The following is a 21,331-nucleotide window of genomic DNA, read 5'->3' as shown; positions in this document are numbered from 1 at the left end:
AACACAAATTGATTTAGAAGTAAAGCTCTGTCACGCTGTGTGGTTAAAGTAGAAATGCCAGCTGGAAAAGGAAAATAGTGTGTGCCAGGAAATGAACAAGAGCATTTGCTACCAGTTCTCATGAGTTGGAACATTTTAACAATTAATTCCTGCTCTAAAGGTATTAAAATATTTCCAACATACAACATACTTACTAGATAATGTATTTTATGTGAAAAACATTTATATTTCTCTGTAATGTATGGAACAATCCCAATTAGCATTTTGTAAGTCTGTCAGTCAAGTGCTCAGCACAAGAATGCAGAGCCCTCCCCTTTAAGATTTTCAAACATGAAAGAAAATATATTTTCATCATAATAAAATATCACTTAACCTTTCTGCTATTATTAAAGTGGATATAATGAAGTTTCAGCGTTTGAGGATTTGTTTTGCACATTGGGAGAACTGAAATAATTCTGCATAAATGTATTCAGCATCAGCAAGCAGAAATTATTTTTCCATTTTTATCCTACTTTTGAGCATGCTCTGTGGGTGTGACTTACTCATAACTTTTTTTTTGGTGTCCTATACATTCCAGATTTTCGAGATATGTCAAGGGGAACATAAGGACCCTGAAAGCTGTTTTTATATGTTTTTTTTTTAATCAGATCCATGAATATACATGCTTTATGGACAATGCCTGTGTGTGTCACAGAAATTAGGCTCCTTTAGTTTTAGGCAGAACTTCTTGTTGCTTTTCTGTTCTGTCTACTTGGGTCGATAGTAACATAGTAATGATAGAAGAAAAAGACCAAATGGTCCATCCAGTCTGCCCAGCAAGTTTCTTATGATAGTAACTGCCACTCTGTGCAGGTTCCCCCATATTTCTGTTAAGAGCAGTAATTACCGCTCTATGCAAGTTACCCCCAAGCCTTAGGTTGACGGTGGTAATATTTACAATCAAAACTAAGCAGCTGCCAAACCCATATCAAAATTACTGCTAGCAACATTTTTACGGGATGAGCAGCCTTGATGATTCAGACAATGCTGCTTGAATGTGCTTTGCTTTTGGACTTGGCGGTAGATGCAGTCCTGTGCTTTTTCCCTAATGTCAGCATTTCAGTACTCTGGACCATAAACGTCAGGGCCCAGCGTTGGTTGTTGTCAGAATTCAATTCTTCTTTTACCCCTGCTGCTGAAGCAGAGAGTGATGTTTTAATTGTGTCAAAATCATGAAAGCTAATTGGCTAAGGGTAGTAACTGCCGCTCCATGCAAGTTACCCCCATACACCTTTTTCTTCATTTCCATGTTCTAGCCTTTAGGGATCCACAGTGTTTATCCTATGCCTTTTTGAATTTGTTTACCGTTTTCATCCTCACCGCTTCTACTGGAAGGGGATTCTAGGCCATCCACCACCCTCGCCTTTAAGAAATATTTCCTGATGTTAGCTCTGAATCACTCCCCTGGTGTTTCATTTCTTGACCCCTAGGTTCTACTGTATGCTTTCCAATGGAAAAGGTTTAAAGTTTGTTCATCATTAAAATCTTTCAGGTATCTGAAGGTCTGCATCATATCTCCCCTGAACCTCCTCTCTTCCAGAGTATACAAATCCAGATCCTTCAGTCTCTCCTCATAAGTCTTCCCATACAGACCCCACACCATTTTGGTCACCCAAGTATATCATGTAAAAAACAAAGAAAGCAAACAGATCCAATCAATCATGTAATAAAACAAACATTAATGTATTCTTTCATGAATCCTCTTTGCAAAAAGCCAGAAATCATCCTAACTACAATAAAATATCATTAATAATCAGAACAGGTGTAGAGCAGAGCTAGGACAATTCACTTTACAACTAACATGAAAAAAAAATATTCAAATTCTGGTATCACCTCAGCAAAAAATAACCCTCCACTGCTCTTTTGTGAAGAAACAGAAACTCCTGCAAAGAAAGATGCATCTAGAATCTTGCCATACCATACATTCTCAAGATGAAAAAGCAGCAATGGAAATACTACACCAGGCCCTAGAACCTTAATACATCACCTAATGGAGTAACAGAACAAGCCAGCCTGCTAACAGAGAAACTACACACTAACAGAAATACTGCACTTCAGTCTCACACACACAGGCAAAACAGAGACGACTACAAATTAGAAACAGAAACATACAGACAAAATCAAAATAGCCTGAGAAACTAGACTCTGAACAGTAGAATACTGAAGAAAAAGCAAAATATAAAAATATAAGAAATGCACATTCCCAAAGATGGCATATTCAAATTAGTAAAATTTCAAATTTTTTTTTCACCTTTGTTATCTGATCTTTGTATTTTTCTGATCAGTTGGTCCCAGTCTCTTTTTTTCCCACTTTTCCCTTGTTGGTCATTTCCTAATTCCTTTTCAGAGTCTCTCTTCTACTGTCCTCCCTCACACATACGCACACAGGCTCTCGTTCTCATAGGCTCTCCCCCCCCCCCCCCCATTCTGTACACATACACAAAAGCTCTCACTCTCTCACACACACCCCAAGCTCCCATGCTTATACACACACAGACGCACACCCAGGCTCCCATTCTTATACACAAACAGACGCACACCCAGGCTTCCATTCTTATACCACTGGCTCCCATTCTCACTCACATACACATATTCCCAGGCTCCGATTCTCAAACCCCCCCCCCCCCCCCTACACACACCCAGGCTCCTATTGAGATTACAGGCAGACAAGAAAAAGTTCAAAGCAGAATTAAAAACATGGGCCTGGATTTATCAAAATGTGATAAGTATCGCATGCGATAGTAAACAGGGCGTGTTTTATGCTAATATACAGTTTATTGCAATTTGTGCTAATTACAATAATTACAATAACATTTCCAGACTTTACCATACCTGTTGTATTTCCTGCATTCAACCACTGTTAATGGTCCCGGGGGGGGGTGGGGGGGGAGAGCCTAGCCATAATGTCCTCTCCCTTGATAGGTATTTGTATCCCTATGGGTGGCCCAAAGATGAGATTTGGGCAATATTCTCTCCACCTAGTTTCCTCACTCCGTAGGTCTTCAAATCTTCACAAGAGACCACTGTTCTGTTCATATGTCTCACGTTGAATGTCAAAGTGGCCCCTAACCCCCTACACTAATACCTAAACCTCACCTCGAAATACTAGGTGGGCCACTCATAGGGATACAAATACCTATCTAGGGAGAGGACATTATGACTAGGTTCTCTCTCTCTCTCTTTCTCTCTCTCTCTCTCTCTCATGAAACTTCTGCTGCTGGAATGGGATTCTGTGATGGCACTGCAGCTCTGTGCTGTCACATGGATGGGATCCCATGACAGCACTACAGCTCTGGCCCTCCTCTAGGCCATCGCGTGGATGGGATCCTGTGACGGCATTGCTTCTGAGGCCCTCTTCTTCGCTGTTGTGGGATGGGATCCTGTGAGTCATTACTCCAACAGGCTTCTTCCAGAGTGAAACAGCCATGGCTGGGTGGGTGGGTCTGATCCCAAAGTGGGTGGGCCATGGTTAACCCAGGTCCACTCATGGTTACGTCACGGATTTGAACCCTAGCATCCCTGGTTTGAAATCCATTGCTCTAACAATTAGGCTATTTCTCCACTCCAATATGTTGAAATCCTCAGCCCAAATCAGCAAATAAGGGTTAGGAATGATTAGGAAAGGAATAGAGAATAAAAGTTAGATATAATATCCCTGTATTGATCCATGTTGCAACCATAGCTTGAGTATTGTTTGCAATTCTGGTTACCCCACTTCAAAAAAGATATAGTGCAACTAGAAAAGGTACAGAGAAGGGCAACCAAAATAATAAAACAGGATAGAATGATTCCCTTACAAAGAGAGTTTAAACAGGTTAGGACTCTTCAGCTTGGGAACAGATGACAGAGAGGACAGGGTATTTAATACAGGTTTATAAAATCATGAGTGGGGTGCAATAGATAAATATGTGACAGTTTTTACTTTTTCAAATTGTATTAAAATTAGGGAACACTCCAGAAAACTAAGAGGTAGCAGATTTAAAACAAATCAGAGAATGCATTTTTTTCATGCAATGTATACTTAAGCTGTGGAATTTGTTGCTGAAGGTCATAGTGAAAGCATCTAGCATAGCTGGATTTAAAGGAGTTTTTCTGAAGGAAAAGACCATGAACATAGGTACATTTGTGAAAACCACCAATTAGCCTAAGGTGTCAGCAGTGTGGAATGGGTTTACTCTTTGGGTTGTGACCTAGATTAGCCACTGTTGGCAGCAGGATGCTGAACTCGATAAACCTTTGGTCTGAAACAGGATGGTCATATCTTATGTTCTTATCTAGGCTGTTTCTTGCTCTCTTTCTACTTCAATGGGTTTTTACTTTGTCCCATGTAATCAACTCCCTTTTCTTATCTATCCTAATCTATCTGAAGATTACATTGAAATCTTTGGCTCAGTGTGCTGCAGTGGTCACAAAAGATACACATCTACTTTTTCTTCCCTGACTTTTTCCTAGATAATCCTTACTCTTCTAATTTTTCTGTCCAAGCGAGTTATCTCACCAACTCTCAATTATACTGATTTTGTCATATTTAAGACAGGACATCAGCATTTCCAATTAAACCCCATTCTTCCCTATACTTCTTTTATCTAAATATGGACAGCTATGATTATCAGAATATACTCCAATAATTTCTTTTGTTCCCCTTCTGTATTTATTTTATTTGGTAGACAAGAGAAGATCGTCAATTTCTTCTTGCTCCTCTGGGATCCAAGCCATGAGCCTTCATTTACAACTAACCAGGAATTATTGCTCCCCATCACCTCCAAACTCACCTAACCAGGTCAGACCGGTTAGCCTGACTTCAGTGCCAGGAAAAATATTGGAAAGTGTTCTAAACATCAAAATCACAGAACATATAGAAAGACATGGTTTAATGGAACAAAGTCAGCGTGGCTTTACCCAAGGCAAGTCTTGCCTCACAAATCTGCTTCACTTTTTTGAAGGAGTTAATAAACATGTGGATAAAGGTGAACCGGTAGATGTAGTGTACTTGGATTTTCAGAAGGCATTTGACAAAGTTCCTCATGAGAGGCTTCTAGGAAAAGTAAAAAGTCATGGGATAGGTGGCGAAGTCCTTTCATGGATTACAAACTGGCTAAAAGACAGGAAACAGAGAGTAGGATTAAATGGACAATTTTCTCAGTGGAAGGGAGTGGGCAGTGGAGTGCCTCAGGGATCTGTACTGGGACCCTTACTTTTCAATATATTTATAAATGATCTGGAAAGAAATACGACGAGTGAGGTAATTAAAATTTGCAGATGATACAAAATTGTTCAGAGTAGTTAAATCACAAGCAGATTGTGATAAATTGCAGGAAGACCTTGTGAGGCTGGAAAATTGGGCATCTAAATGGCAGATGAAATTTAATGTGGACAAGTGCAAGGTGATGCATATAGGGAAAAATAACCCATGCTATAATTACACAATGTTGGGTTCCATATTAGGTGCTACAACCCAAGAAAGAGATCTAGGTGTCATAGTGGATAACACATTGAAATTGTCGGTTCAGTGTGCTGCGGCAGTCAAAAAAGCAAACAGAATGTTGGGAATTATTAGAAAGGGAATGGTGAATAAAACAGAAAATGTCATAATACCTCTGTATTGCTCCATGGTGAGAAAGCACCTTGAATATTGTGTACAATTCTGGTCGCCGCATCTCAAAAAAGATATAATTGCGATAGAGAAGGTACAGAGAAGGGCTACCAAAATGATAAAGGGAATGGAACAGCTCCCCTATGAGGAAAGACTAAAGAGGTTAGGACTTTTCAGCTTGGAGAAGAGATGGCTGAGGGGGGGGGGGGATATGCTAGAGGTGTTTAAAATCATGAGAGGTCTAGAACGGGTAGATGTGAATTGTTTTTTTTTACTCTTTCGGATAATAGAAAGAGTAGGGGGCACTCCATGAAGTTAGCGTGTGGCACATTTAAAACTAATCGGAGAAAGTTCTTTTTCACTCAACGCACAATTAAACTCTGGAATTTGTTGCCAGAGGATGTGGTTAGTGCAGTTAGTATAGCTGTGTTTAAAAAAGGACTGCATAAGTTCTTGGACGAGAAGTCCATTACCTGCTATTAATAAAGTTGACTTAGATAATAACCACCGCTATTACTAGCAATGGTAACATGGAATAGACTTAGTTTTTGGGGACTTGCCAGGTTCTTATGGCCTGGATTGGCCACTGTTGGAAACAGGATGCTGGGCTTGATGGACCCTTGGTCTGACCTAGTATGGCATGTTCTTATGTTCTTATTGGAGTAACAGTCCTTAGCTGGGAGTCATGTACCAGGGCTCCCTCCAGAATCCTGTAATTATCAATGCTCTAAATTTGGCAATTAGGAATGCCAGATTTAGGACTGATTGATAGGGATGTGCAGCAGGGACGGATTTGTCCCATTCGGTATCCGTATTCGTCGGGACCCAAATCCGTTGCATCCATTCTCGGGGGACCCCGATCCGTTCATTAGTTACATATGTATACGTTTCCCCCCCAAAAAACCCATCCCAACCTTTTACATTTAATTAACTATAACCCCCCACCATCCTGACCCTCCCCACAAGACTTGCCAAAAGTCCCTGGTGGTCCAGCAGGAGTCCTGGAACGATCTTCTGCACTCGGGCCGTTGGCTGCAGGTATTCAAAATGGCGCTGATAGCCTTTGCCCTTACTATGTCACAGGGGCTACCGATGCCATTGGTCCGCCCCTGTCACATGGTAGGAGCACAAGATGGCGCCAGCCGTCCATTGCTCCTATCATGTGACAGGGGCCGACCAAAGGCACCGGTAGCCCCTGTGACATAGTAAGGGCAAAGGCTATTGGCGCCATTTTGAATACCAGCAGCCAACAGCCCGAGTGCAGGAGATCACTCCAGGACCCCTGCTGGACCACCAGGGACTTTTGGCAAGTCTTGGGGGGTCAGGAGGGTGGGGGTTTATTCGTTAATGGTACGTTGTATTCGTGGGGGTTTGCCATACGTTTCGTGACCCCCACAAATACAACGAATATGCATATACGTTGCGAATTACCAATTCGTTGCAAACGAATGCACACCCTTACTGATTGGGATGCCCTCCCATCTGAGAGGCTGTAAATGCTGCCTCTGTAGCATTCCCAGCCCTGGCTGTGCTGGGGAGCAGAAAACTTTGGATGGGATTCTAACACAGGTCCTCTACACTGAGCCATCAGGCCGGCCCATATGACCTTTAAATTTTAACTCATCCTACTCCCAGTTTAAGTTTGGATTTTATTCCCTGTCACTTTCCTGCATAATGAGACTTCCTGAACTCGCATACTAAAGTCAGCCTTCTCCATGATTCATCCCAACAAGAGGCAACCCCATCATATGTGGACCCTTTTCCTTCTAATAAGGATCCAGCAAGTTCAATATTTTTGCCACAATATAATAAATCCCGTGTAATAAGTCAGATTCAAAATTTACCAGCTTTACCTTGTCGCTGGTGATGCTTCTCTTCTTTTTTGGTTTATTTGTTGGTGGAATCACATACAAGTCAGCTGTTGTAGGCAGACCTGGTTTCACAACAGTCAAAAGAGTTTCTTCAGGAATATTAGTTTCCTTCAATGACAAAGAAATCACAAGTCACTTGTCTTAAAGGAGATGTACAAGAAGAAGAAAAGTTTTCTATTTTACATATCTTTGTAGCATCTAAAATAAATTACTATTCTTTCTAGGAATTTCCCCCATGTCCTATCTCCATTTTAGGGAGAGTGCCTGCTGTCTCCCAAAACACTGTTGGCAAGGAAATGATTTGATGAGGTCATGGTGTCTGAGGGGTTTTTTTTCTTTGCTGTCAACCACTATCCATGTTTCACGATATGAAACTTGGTTGGCAATGCTGCTAGAGAAACTTTGCAAACAATCACAGTATTTATCAGGTTTGCAACCTTTTTCTTTTCTTGGTAGATAGCTCCTCTCATTAGTTTCCATAATTTTATCCTTTTTCAACATTAATCGCTGCTCTAAAACAATCACTGCCAGTGTTTCTTCTCCCTGTGTCTGATATTAATTTACATTTCTATGAACCCTAAGCACTGTAATATCACTGCAGTGGGCCCCAGATGTTCAGGGCTCTGGAAGAAAGATTGCCTTCCCTACCCCACCGCTCTCCATTTTATTGCTCTTATGGGAGGGTGCAAGTGTGGTAAGTCAAAAAGAGCTGATATCCTCCAAGCAGCAACCCTGGGTAGATCCACTACTCCAAGACACAAAACTCCACACTCACACTCTGAGTCAGCACTAGGATAGATTCCAAGATAAACAGTGTTTTCATTATATGTGCTGTTTATGCTAACAATAATGCAAGAAGAAATAAGTAAATGGAGCAGGAATAACAATCATGCAACACAATATGTTCTAGGGATGTGAATCGTGTCCTCGATCGTCTTAACGATCGATTTCGGCTGGGAGGGGGGAGGGAATCGTATTGTTGCCGTTTGGGGGGGTAAAATATCGTGAAAAATCGTGAAAAATCGTGAAAAATCGAAAAATCGCAAAACCGGCACATTAAAACCCCCTAAAACCCACCCCCGACCCTTTAAATTAAATCCCCCACCCTCCCGAACCCCCCCCAAATGAGTTAAATAACCTGCGGGTCCAGCGGCGGTCCGGAACGGCAGCGGTCCGGAACGGGCTCCTGCTCCTGAATCTTGTTGTCTTCAGCCGGCGCCATTTTCCAAAATGGCGCCGAAAAATGGCGGCGGCCATAGACGAACACGATTGGACGGCAGGAGGTCCTTCCGGACCCCCGCTGGACTTTTGGCAAGTCTCGTGGGGGTCAGGAGGCCCCCCACAAGCTGGCCAAAAGTTCCTGGAGGTCCAGCGGGGGTCAGGGAGCGATTTCCCGCCGCGAATCGTTTTCGTACGGAAAATGGCGCCGGCAGGAGATCGACTGCAGGTCGTTCAGCGAGGGTTCCGGCACCTCGCTGAACAACCTCCTGCAGTCGATCTCCTGCCGGCGCCATTTTCCGTACGAAAACGATTCGCGGCGGGAAATCGCTCCCTGACCCCCGCTGGACCACCAGGAACTTTTGGCCAGCTTGTGGGGGGCCTCCTGACCCCCACGAGACTTGCCAAAAGTCCAGCGGGGGTCCGGAAGGACCTCCTGCCGTCCAATCGTGTTCGTCTATGGCCGCCGCCATTTTTCGGTGCCATTTTGGAAAATGGCGCCGGCTGAAGACAACAAGATTCAGGAGCAGGAGCCCGTTCCGGACCGCTGCCGTTCCGGACCGCCGCTGGACCCGCAGGTTATTTAAGTCATTTGGGGGGGTTCGGGAGGGTGGGGGATTTAATTTAAAGGGTCGGGGGTGGGTTTTAGTGTGCCGGCTCACGATTCTAACGATTTATAACGATAAATCGTTAGAATCTCTATTGTATTGTGTTCCATAACGGTTTAAGACGATATTAAAATTATCGGACGATAATTTTAATCGTCCTAAAACGATTCACATCCCTAATATGTTCCTTATGTTGCTCAGTCACTCTTATGAAGTTCCGGAGTGTAGAACGCTCCTCTGCCTCTCTGCTGCTTTTTTAAAATCTCATCCTGTGAAGCCTCTGAGTCTGATGACCGAGAAGGAAGTGTGCCATCTCCTCTCCCAGGACCACAGCACGGTTTATCTTTTACTCCGCTGCAAATACAGGTTGTAACGAATAGCAGCTAATCTTGTGTGGTCAGGGACAGACCTTGTAAAAATAAGTCAGTACCTACTTTGAGTTTCGCCAGATTCAGATCAGGCCATCTCCTTACAGAGAACAATTTTCAAAAGACTTTTACCCAGATACATGGCTATTTTCCTAGATAAATAAGCAATTTGAATATTGGCAGCCCTTTCCCTGGGCAAGCGTATACATGGGGAACAACGCACATACATTTACTCATGGGTCGGGGGAGGCAACAAGGTGCATATATTTTTGCATTTTCAAAACTAAATGCCATCGTTTGGCAGGGAAAAAGTATCCACAGAAAAAGCACGTGCAAATCTCTACAGGTATTTTCTCCCCTAGATAATTTTACAAGGGAAATCATGAATATACTTTTCCTTTGAGAACTGGTGCAAAGTCTATGGGCATATAACACCCAGGGGCTTTACCTCAGCCCACAGAGTTTTGAAATTGTCCTCCTCTTTGTCACTCTCCCACTGCCAGTTTTTACAAAAATTGTATCAAAATACTCAAGACCTCCAAACAGATTAAAGATTTTACAGGGTCACTTATCAAATTGCATTAGGGCCTTATTGGGCAAGTTAGGATCCTAAAGCCCGTGATAACACCGTAATGAGCAATAAATACTGCATCGCAAAATGCGTATGCGAATTTAAAATTCGTATTTGAGTGGGAGGAATTTGGGTGGAGTAAATGGAAATGAGGATTGGTTAACGTGGCATATGATAGAGTAACACAGCAACACAGGTTTTAACGCCGGAAATAACGATACCTTTTTCTGTGCGTTAGGCCTGCATTAGCTATGCATTACAGGCCGAAACAGTTTTTATCGCAAATGCTGGTTTGGGAGGGGAGAGGAGGAGAGAGAGAGTTTCTGTGGAGGGTCACTTTTAAGTTAACTTTTTATACCATTGTAATAGGGGGCACTAGTAACTCGAAGTGAGGTTTGTGGGGTGGGGTAGGTTTTGGGGAGCAGTTTTACATGCACAGTCATAGGCAAGAACAGCACAGTTGCCATCAGTGAAGATTTACTATTATCTGGAGCGATGAAAGGTAAAAGAAGAGTAGATTTGTCCCATGTTCTCTCTACCTAGCTTGATGCACTCTTTACCTAGCTGGAATCAAGCTAGGTAGAGGGTAGAGAGTAAATGATACCAATCTACTCTTCTTTTACCTTTCATCACTCCAAATCACATAAAATCTTCACTGATGGAAACTATGCTGTTCGTACCTATGATTGTGCATGAAAACTTCCCCCTAAAACCTACCCCACCCCCCCAAACCTCACCCTTAGTTACTAGTGCCCCCTCTTACAGTGGTATAAAAAATTAACTTATATGTGAGGCTCTCTCGATCTCTCCCCCCAAACCGTCAAATGCCTATGCAATGCAGTATCAGGAAAATTAGCTTAACCATGCCCCTCCTCCCCCTTTTTTTTTTTTTTATCAGTGGCACTATTTCCATGATATTTATAGCTATTTGATAAATCTGGGTCTTAATTTGTATGCTTTGTAGTTGACAATACCTTTGCTTTAACTTTAGGTGGGTTAGTGGTACAACACTGTCTGTGCTTTCTGCAATTTGCAGTTATTCATGGAATTCACCAAAGGAATATTCAGAGGTTGCTGCAGAGTTCCATAGAAACAGCTGGCACTGTAGGTTTACCTGACAGACAATGGGCATGAGTCAATCTTTTTTTATTTCTGCAGGCATTTCTGGCAAGGAAGGCTATTTGCAGAGCCCAAATAGAACGGGGGCAATGTTTAGACTGTCTACAGTGGAACAGAGACCATGTGTACTTTTTTTTCCTGTAGGTTTTGCACCATTTTTTCTAAGCCAAAGTAAATAGGTTCTTTTGCTTTGAAATTTGCCATGAGAAGAAAATTTATTTTATTTTATTTATTTAGTGCTTTTCTATACCGGCATTCGAGATAAGGATCACATCATGCTGGTTTACATTTAACAGTGGGTGAAAATGCAAATAAACTCAAACAGTAACAAGTGAAAGGAAAACTCTGAAGTTACAATAAAACAGGGGTGTTCAAAACTGGGAGAAGAAGGAAAGGCAAGAGGAATTTAACGGAACGAGCGATTGTTTGCAATGTTCAGAGAGTGTCTGACTGTAGATGTTGGTGAATTAATGGTCAGGTGGGGTCTGGAAAGGCTTGCTTAAACAACCACGTCTTAAGCCTCTTTCTGAACGTTAGAAGACACGGTTCCTGTCGAAGATCTGGAGGAATGGAGTTTCATAGCGATGGTCAAGCGGTAGAGAGGGCCCAGTCTCTGAATGTTATATGTTGAGAGGTTTTGGTGTGTGGAACATGAAGTGAATCTCTGTAGGCTTCTCTGATGGGTCTGATGGAGGTATGTTTTCTGAATGGGATTTGTAGGTGGAGTGGAGCATGTTGATGTATGGATTTGTATATAATGGTGATTGACTTATGAATGATTCTGTAGTGAATTGGCAGCCAGTGTAGGTCTTTGAGAATGGGAGAAATATGGTCTTTTCTCCTCGTGTTTGTCAATATTCTGGCTGGCGTGTTTTGGACCATCTGGAGAGGTTTGGTGTGAGACGAGGGGAGACCTAATAAGATAGAGTTGCAGTAATCTATCTTAGAGAAGATTATTGCTTGCAGAACCGTTCTGTAATCATGAAAGTGAAAGAGTGGTCTTATTCTTTTAAGGACATGTAGTTTATGAAAACAGTCTTTCGTTGTTTGGTTAATAAATGATTTTAGGTTTAGACGATTGTCAGTGATAACTCCTAAGTCTCTTGCTTTGGTGATGTGAAGGTTGGCTGGTGGAGAGATTTGGAAACAACATCTATGTTATTCCCACACCTCTGGGAATGTCTCCTCTCAGCGTAGCTGAAAGCTCGCTATTCCTTCCAATGCAAAGATTTTTGGTCGCACAGAGAGATGGCAGTTTTCTGAGAACTGATTAAAATAGGTAAAACCGCTTTTATTTATGCTGCTCTGGAAATGTGGAGCTCGTCATCCTTAGAGATGTGTGACAAGCTCAATGATTTGAGCTCTTGAAACAGGCAAAAGCTATTTGCTACAATCTTTGAGGAATATCTTATAGTCAGATTTTTAGCAAATTGGGTAGTCTCTTAGTTGAATTTTTCTTTTGTACCTCCTGCATGTTCTGTAAGCCAATTTAAAGTGCTCATGTTTTCCCAATCAAAATTGCATAACTAAAATTAACTTACCATGATAGAAGCCACTAATGAATCAGATCTGGTATAGCAGGGTTTCGCCTATTGGCTGCTTCAGTAATTGATTCAACAGTCTATTTAAATGGTGAGCAAACACCTACCCAGCATCTTCCTAGTTAGATGCTGGGGGTAGGCGTTCAGTCTGGCGCAAAGGGCTATTACGCCTTGTATATTCCTGTAAATAGTCCGTTGCAGTTTTTATTTATTGCTTTAATTCCTCCACCTCCTGCTCTTTGTATACTCCTCCTTGTTCGCCCTCCCTGTTCATTGTAATTTCTACCTTTAAAGTTACATTGTAAACCAGTATGATGTATGCATACTAATACCGGTATATAAAAGTTTTTAAATAAATAAATAAATTATAAATTATATATTGGCCAAATCTGGAAAACAGTCTATTTTTTTACACATGCTTGCAGGTGGTATCCATAAATAAATCTTCAGTGAAGGTCTTTTTGGATAAGTGTGCACTGAGGCAGCCTTAAGGCAAAATGTTGGCCATGTTGGCTTTTTCAACTGCTTCTTATGATTTGATTTTCAGTATGTTGAAGCAATATAGCAATGAAAAGAAGGAGGTTTAATGACCCGTGATTAAATTTGGTGGCTGTTTCTTGATATTGTAACATTTTCAGCCAGTCTGATGACTTTCCCTACAGTTTTTCATTTATTTACAACATTTAAAATTCATAATCTAATACTGTTTTGGTTTTCTGCAGACTTTTCTTACTTATCCCATTTTTGGTGTTTGTTGTATTTCCTAGATGTACCACCAAATTCAGAGCGATGCCTGCTTTCGCATGGACTTAGGAGAATGTCAGATAATTGGATTGAGAAGTAAAAAAGATTGAGCAGTAAAACTAACTCTATCACTGCTGCCTGTGTATACTTTTGCAATCTGAGCAGTACACTGAGGACAACTTAGTGACCTGAGAGGAGAAGATAAGAGGAGTAACTTTGGTTGTCAATGGACATTGGCCCAAAGGTTCATAACTACTGTCCTCTAGTGACAGGTTCAAATCAAGAGTGTAGACTAATCAAGGCAAGATTCAAATTAAATTCACTTCATTTCAATAGAATGAAAACTTTGGTCATTCATACTGAAGTATAAGTATAATGAAACTAAACAAGGTTGTGGAACTCAAGGGCTGAATTTGCCTAATTCCTGATATTGTGCTATACATAGTCACAAAACATGCAGCAGAAATTTTCATTGCATAACTCTAATAGAATACCTTAGCAAGAGCTTTAGTAAAATGGATATATTTAAAGCATATTCCTTAACTAGCTAAACCTACTGGATACCCTTCTAATAGACAGACTTGGCCAACAGCACAGGCCTGGGTGTTGTGATGGGAGTGAATAGGAAGGGGCAAATGAAGATGTTGCTACCACATTTCTGCTTCTTGGAGATTTTCAGGTATACCAGTTCAATGATGTTAATATCTGAATGAATTACATTGTCCTTTTTGAAATTCTGCAGCTTACAACTTGTACGCTGTTGTCCAAGAGCTCATCTCAAACCATTTCTTGGTGTCATCAACATTCTATGTTTTTGTTGTAATTGGATTGTTTTCTTTATGATTAGAAATAAAATACATTTGGGCTTCAGTGTTAAAACTTATAAACATAATAATGGCAGTGCACCTTTGCAAGTAGTTGTGTCACAATCAAACCTATGTCTTCCCTCCACTCTGGTATGTTGGGATTGTACATGTCCAGATGTTTCGTAAATCTTAGCGAAAGAACTTGAAATTGATCTGGAGAGAGGAAAAATATTGTTTTAGAACTTAATGACGACTACTGAACCAGAAACACTTGAAACACTTCAAAATGTACTATAATATACACTAAAATCAATTTAACTGTCATTAATTTAATATGCATTCAGTAGAAGTAGAACATTTGTCTTTGGTTTGATGCACAAAATGTTCGTGTATTCAATAAATTTGCTTCTGAAAGATCATGTAAAAGAATAGACTCCTAAATCAGCAATTTGAAAGCAGGAGCTAAAATAAGTCATATATCCCTCATTCATCATATTCAGCTCAAATCGCCTTCCAGATTTTAGAAAAAAATCACTCAAAGCAATGTACAAGTTAAACAAAAGTAAAAATCAACAATATACATATTCATAAAACCAATAACAAACAATACATACATATACACATATATAAATACAATATTGTGAACTGGACGAAAGGACCATCAGATTTCCTCACTGCAGCATAAATCCAAAATATAAAGCTGTTAACTCTATATCTCTGATTAATTACAGATAGATATTAACACCCATGAGACATAATATGTGTAGACAGTTTGTATGGTCTGAAAATAACCTATAAATTTGGCTGCCCAAAACATACATCCTTTAAGCAATTTGTGACTGAGTACACAGCAGCAGTGATTTTACATTTGCACACCTAGTATGGTGGTGGCATTAACAAGGCCAGTAAAAGGTGAATCAATTCTATACAGTATTTTCATATTAACCTCACACAAATATTCTTTGGATATTAACTGCTAAAAAATAAAAAAGTCTATTTGACTTCATCCAAACAGTGCAAAACTAGTACTGTTTTAAGAAATAAGCTGATTTTGTTTTGTGACAGCCACATTGTTTGCTTGCAAAATTCACAGGACTTCTATATTACTCATTTTTCAAAAACATGTTTCGAGTAAGTCAGATACTTGAATTTGGAGAGTGTACAATCTATTTTGGGGTGTCAAACAACACCTAGAAAACTAGATACTTAGGGGCCTATTTACTAAGCCACAACCTTAATGCCTGAGTTACTAAAGCGTGCTAAGCATTTAATATATCCGTCCTTAGAACCAGAAGTAACATAGAAACATAGAAATGACGGCAGAAGAAGACCAAACGGCCCATCCAGTCTGCCCAGCAAGCCATGCACTCTTTTTTTTTTCTCATACTTGTTACGCCTGGCTTTTAGTACCCCTTAGTTCCATTTCCCCTCCACCCCACCACCAATGTAGAAAGCAGTGCCGGAACCGCATCCAAGTGAATATCTAGCTTAATTAGGGGTAGTAACTGCAGCAATAAGCAGGCTACACCCATGCCTTTGTCCACTCAGACTATGTCATTCAGACCTTGTTGGTTGTTGTCCATATACAGATCCTCTTTTCCACATTCCCCCTGCCATTGAAGCAGAGAGCTATGCATTGAAAGTGAAATATTAGACTTTCTCCCCTGCCGTTGAAGCAGAGAGCTATGCTGGATATGTATTGAAAGTAAAGTATCGGCTTATTTGGTTTTGGGGAAGTAACCGCCGTAACGAGCAAGCTACACCTCGCTTTTTTGTGAATGCAAATCTTTTTTTTTTTTTCCACATTTCCTCTTGCTGTTGAAGCCTAGAGCAATGGAGTCTCATTAACCATGTGTATGTTCATTGAACATGGGTATTATCTCCAGGTAGTAGCGGTCATTCTCGCGAGCCACATTAACAATCAACAAATATTGAACAAGCCTAATAATTGGCAATACCTAGAGCCTATGTCCTCACCGGTAATTTTACATACTCTTACCCACCTCTCTGCTTTTTTTTTTTGGAGATGGCAGCCCTCCATCCTTCCGCTCCGTGAAGGTGGTATACCATTGGCATCCCGCTCCGTGAATGCCACTCCAGCCTTCCGCTCCGTGAAGGTGGAACACCAACCACTGGCATCCCGCTCCGTGAATGCCTCTGTGGCTACTGCCACAGAGGCATTCACGGAACATGGATGCACTATTGCCTCTAATACATATTGGTATTATCGGTGGCAGTGCCTACCTCATCTCCTCTTCCCCCTATTGCCAAGTCATGAAGCAGCTCATCCAAGGTCTCCCCCCCCCCCCCACCAAAGCATCAAGCAGCCCCCCCTCTGTACTGCAGGCCATACCTGAAAAAAGCCTCATAACCTCACTTAACCAATTTAGTTATCTTTTTTTTTCAACTCATACCCTTGCTACCCAGACTAGTTTTCTGCCTGATAATATTTCCCAAACTCCTCTTTCTGAAATCCCTTATATGCTTTGAATGGTGATTTCTTTCTTTGCCCTTACTTTTTTGGCTACCTCTTTTCAAAATTATATTGGAGTCTTTTTATTTTTACTTGTATTTACTTTGTTAACATAAAGATGTTGTTACTTTTTCTTTAGCTCCTTTTCCCAGCTTAGCCCACTGTTCTCCCACTTCACCTACATCTTCCCACATGGCTAGCACTTTACTGAGATACTTTCCCATGTTACCAAAGCTGGCATTTTTTAAATTTAGGACTTGGACTTTGTGCAACTCCTTTCTGCCTTAGCTCGTATCTCAGGTCATACCGGCTGATAATCACGGGTGCTCAGGTGGCTACCTATCTGGACATTAGAAATTCTTCTTCCTTGGGCTGGCCCAGTAGCTCAGTGGCATATGCTGGGTTCATTAATTTTGTATGGCGCCTCCATTTGGTTCATTAGTTACAAATGAAAAAATAATTTCATTTGTTTGTTTTACTCGTTCATTTGTTTACCATTAAAGTCAATGATGGAAGTACTGCAGTCAATTTTGGGATCCAAAATTGGAGATTTCTCATCAGTTCTAATGAAACTTGAGGGATGACATCATCTGAAGGGGGATAGAATTCCAACGTACCCCACTGTGGCAAAGGGGCACCAAAAGTGGCATGAACAGCCTAAGGTACTATAAAGGGGCAAAGTGGTACCTACAGTGGCAGGAGTTCTTCAAGGTACCATGAGGGGAGCAAAGAAGCAGCAAGAGTAGGAAGAACACCCCAAGGCATCAAAAGTGGGCACTGACAACAGTGGCATGAACTGTCAAAGGTAGCATGAGAGGCAAAGTGGCACCAAGAATGGCATCAACGTCTCTAAGGCACTATGATCGGAGAATGAAGCAGACGAGATGGCAGGAAAAACTCTGAGGCACGGGCAAAGCAGCACAAAGAGTGCCATCAACACACCAAGGCACCATGAGAGGTGCAAAGCAGCTCCCCAGAGTGGCAAGAATACCCCACGGTACAGAATATGGGGAATAACAGAATGGCAGAGAGACAGCAAGACTCTCAAGGTGCAAAGTCTGGGAATGGCAGCAATGCTGAGTGGAAGAAAGATCCCTAAGGTGTAGGATAAGGGGTAAAGCAGCAAGGCAGAGTGGCATGGGAGATATGTCTTCTTGTTGAAGCACTTGTCAGATTTAATACATGAGATAGATCTGTCATCAGTATTACTTTTGTGACATAAGCTTTTATTACATCCCTTACTTGAAACTGATCTCGCTACTGAATGGAATTTTGGGTTTCTTGTAAACTTGCTTTTTGATTGAACCTTTTATCACAATTAGAAAGAATATGACAATGGTCTCTCATCTGTGTTGCTTTCCTGGTAACTTGTGAGGTTTGCTTTATTAAAGTTTTTTCCAATATTCCATAGCTGCACACAATTTCTTCCCTTTGTTGATTTTCTGGTGTCGCATTAGTTCTACTTCCTAGTGAAACCTTTTCCATAGTCAAAACATGTAAAAAGTCTCTCCTGTGCATGTTTTCTCTTGTTCTTGCATTTCACCTTATGACTGAGGATGTTTTGGGACGATGCCCAAAAGAGAACTAGGCTGGTATCCTAGAGGTTACTCCTGGGGGAATTCTGCGCACATAAATTTAAAATTCTGCAAAATTCAGCACATTTTATATTGGTCAAAATAATTAATTTAGACACAGGCATAGGGAAGATGGTGGCATGAGGCAGGGTGTGTTTGTTAGAGCGGTGCTTCGGGTAAAAATTTTGTGTCAGGCTTCGTTTCGGGCCCCCCAGCAGGAATTTCGTTTTTTCCCTTGGTTCGGGGTTTTGTTTTTTTTCGGGGGCCCCGAGTTTCGGGTTAGTGTGCACTATCGGGACTTAGTGCGTGCTAAATCCTGATAGTGCGCACTAACCTGGCAGAGTTAGCGCGCACTAACTAAAAAATGAATTTTATCCGAAATTTCAGAAAAAATCAATTGTTTTTCGGTTATCCTGAACCATTCTGAATTAGGCAATTTCGTTGACATTGCCTAATTCGGGAAAAATGATTGCACATCCCTAGTGTTTATTGCTCCATGATTTCCTCTTGGTTTTTACAACTATGCCTTTGAAGCATAAAGGGAAGATTTGGGTCTTTCTCCCTGACACCACTCTCCCTGGGCAGCGGATTATATCACCCTTCATGCCCTGCATTTCAGTACTAACTGGGACTGGAGGCTCTGTTGCAATTTCAGGTGAGGGAAGTGCCCGATATTTGCCTTGAGAGGTCACACTCAGCTTTGAGGATCTGTGATTGCCACCTGCAGAGAGACTTGCCGTTCCACTGCCATCAGAGACACAGAATGATGATGTTCTGTCGGCGCCTCCTTCGGAAGGTGCTGTAGGTGGTTTGGTGTTCGAGCAGTTGCTTTCCTTGGCGCTGCTTGAGGAGTCCGGAGGAGAGAGCTTTGCTGCCCGCTTATCCTCCTCTCCCGTCACCATTCGGGCAGAGTCTTTGCCATTGTTTGAGCCTGTGTTAATGGGCAGTATGAGGTTGGCTCTGCAAGGCTCCTCAGGTGCATTTTCTCTTTTGACTACCAAGCTAGCAGTTGTAATGTTGGATGCTATCTGGAACCTACTAGTGGGCCTTGGTAGTTCTTTGAAAGACTCTAATAATAAAATTGACCTTCTTGCCATTAAGTTTGAATCTATGAAGAATAACTGTGACTCCCGGATTGCTGCCATTCAGCAGATGATGATTAATATGGAATCTACTATCAAGAATATGCAAGCCTTGAATTTGTCTGTGGTTAAGGACTCTATCACTTTTGTCTCAATGTATGGAGTTCCTGGAAAATCATCAGACATTTAAATCTTAGATTCCTTAATTTTCCTAAAGTGGTGGGGGAAACTCCACTTACCACATTAAAAAAATACTTTGTGGATGTTCTTCAGTTTGACTCTGAAAATATTCCCTTAATAAACAATGTCTTTTTCCTTCCTGCTAATCGTGTGGTTAATGCTCAGTATTCTCAGCCAGTTTCCTTAAATATTGCTGATAATTTATTTGAATTTCTAGAAAGTTCAGGTCTTGAGATAATTGAGCGATCTACTTTGTTAGTTTCTTTTATTTATGAGCATGAAGTTAGTGAATTAATGAGGAGACCTTTTTAGAAATCTATCTTCACTATTTCTAGGGCAAACGATTTGTAGTTTTCCAGATTTTACTCGGACTATGCATGAAAGAAGGCAGAACTTTACTGCCTTAAGATCTAGAACTTCCTTCATTTTGAGATGTCCTTGTAAATGTATTATTAGAGATTGTGATGATGACTGTTTTTTATTCTTCCTGAACAACTAAGGTTCTTCTTAGATTTTTGAAGTTTGCCAACAACATCCTTTGGTGCTCAGTAGGACTACAGTTTGGATCGCTTTATAGTAGAATGTGCAATATTTTCATGTTAAGCCAGATTTCCTGGTAATTTCTTTGTAATACTTCCTTATTTTTTTGGCCTCCCCTTTTAGTGGTTTTTCTTCTTTGGAGACGATGAATATGTTTATAATTTGCCTTTTGTGGATGGTAATATCTTCTTTTTGTATGGTAATATATATTCTTCTGTTCTTTTATCTGTATGCAAACATTTGCTTTGTATATAATCTAAAAGTTTAAAATATATAAATTTAAAATATAATGCAGAAAAGTTATTATTCAAAGATGCAGAGTTTCAAATATTTTGAGCAGAATTCCTCTAAAAGTACACTGTAAGAGTGTCCCTTCTGACTTTCTCCTTAATCCCCTGGCCAGACCCTTTTCACTCTGTCCTCACAGGCCCCAACTCCACTATCTCTCCCATTCCCCTCCTCATTCAACCCCTTCCATCTATCTCTACCCCCAGAGTTTGACCCCTCTTTATGCAGCCCCTCACACAGGCTCCCTCTCTCTCTCTTGCACACATACACTCTGCCTCTATCCCTCTGATACAGAAACACACACACTCACTCCCTCATATAGGCTCCCTCTGTCCCACTTGCATGCACGTGCACATGCAAACATACAAACACAGGATTCCTCTCTCTCTCTCTCTCTCTCTCTCATGCATACATACTCTCACATGGGCACCTTCTGTCTCCCACATACATACCCTCTATTACTTGTACACACACTTACCCATCCTCATACAGGTTACCTCTCTCTCTCTCATACACACACACACACCCAGCTTCACACAAGCATAAACACACATCCAATCCTTCTCTCACACATGCAGGCTCTAATCTTTTACTCACATACAAACTCCCTCTCATAGGCTCTCTCTCTCTCTGGCACACACACTCATTCTTAGTGCACAGTACCACACTTTACTCTCTCACAGGCTTTCTTGCTTCTCCTGTCTTCTTTGGCCGTG

General features: G+C 41.2%; 1 protein-coding gene across 3 annotated transcripts in view; it reads right to left on the bottom strand.

Annotated features, from left to right (window-relative positions):
• SORCS2 (sortilin related VPS10 domain containing receptor 2) overlaps window positions 1–21,331 on the bottom strand; it is a 1,741,628-nt gene that overhangs the window by 29,891 nt on the left and 1,690,406 nt on the right. For all 3 annotated transcript variants that reach the window (XM_029591638.1, XM_029591649.1, XM_029591657.1), the window contains exons 22-23: window positions 14,579–14,691; window positions 7,486–7,611 (exon numbers count right to left, since the gene is read on the bottom strand). In XM_029591638.1, the coding sequence (XP_029447498.1) occupies window positions 7,486–7,611; window positions 14,579–14,691 (239 nt within the window). The remainder of the gene's footprint in view (window positions 1–7,485; window positions 7,612–14,578; window positions 14,692–21,331) is intronic.

This window comes from Rhinatrema bivittatum, chromosome 1, assembly GCF_901001135.1.
Source record: "Rhinatrema bivittatum chromosome 1, aRhiBiv1.1, whole genome shotgun sequence".
In the NCBI taxonomy this organism is placed as follows: Eukaryota; Metazoa; Chordata; class Amphibia; order Gymnophiona; family Rhinatrematidae; genus Rhinatrema; species Rhinatrema bivittatum.
The sequence above is the reverse complement of the archived record's forward strand: the minus strand, read 5'-3'. Positions and strand labels throughout refer to the sequence as shown.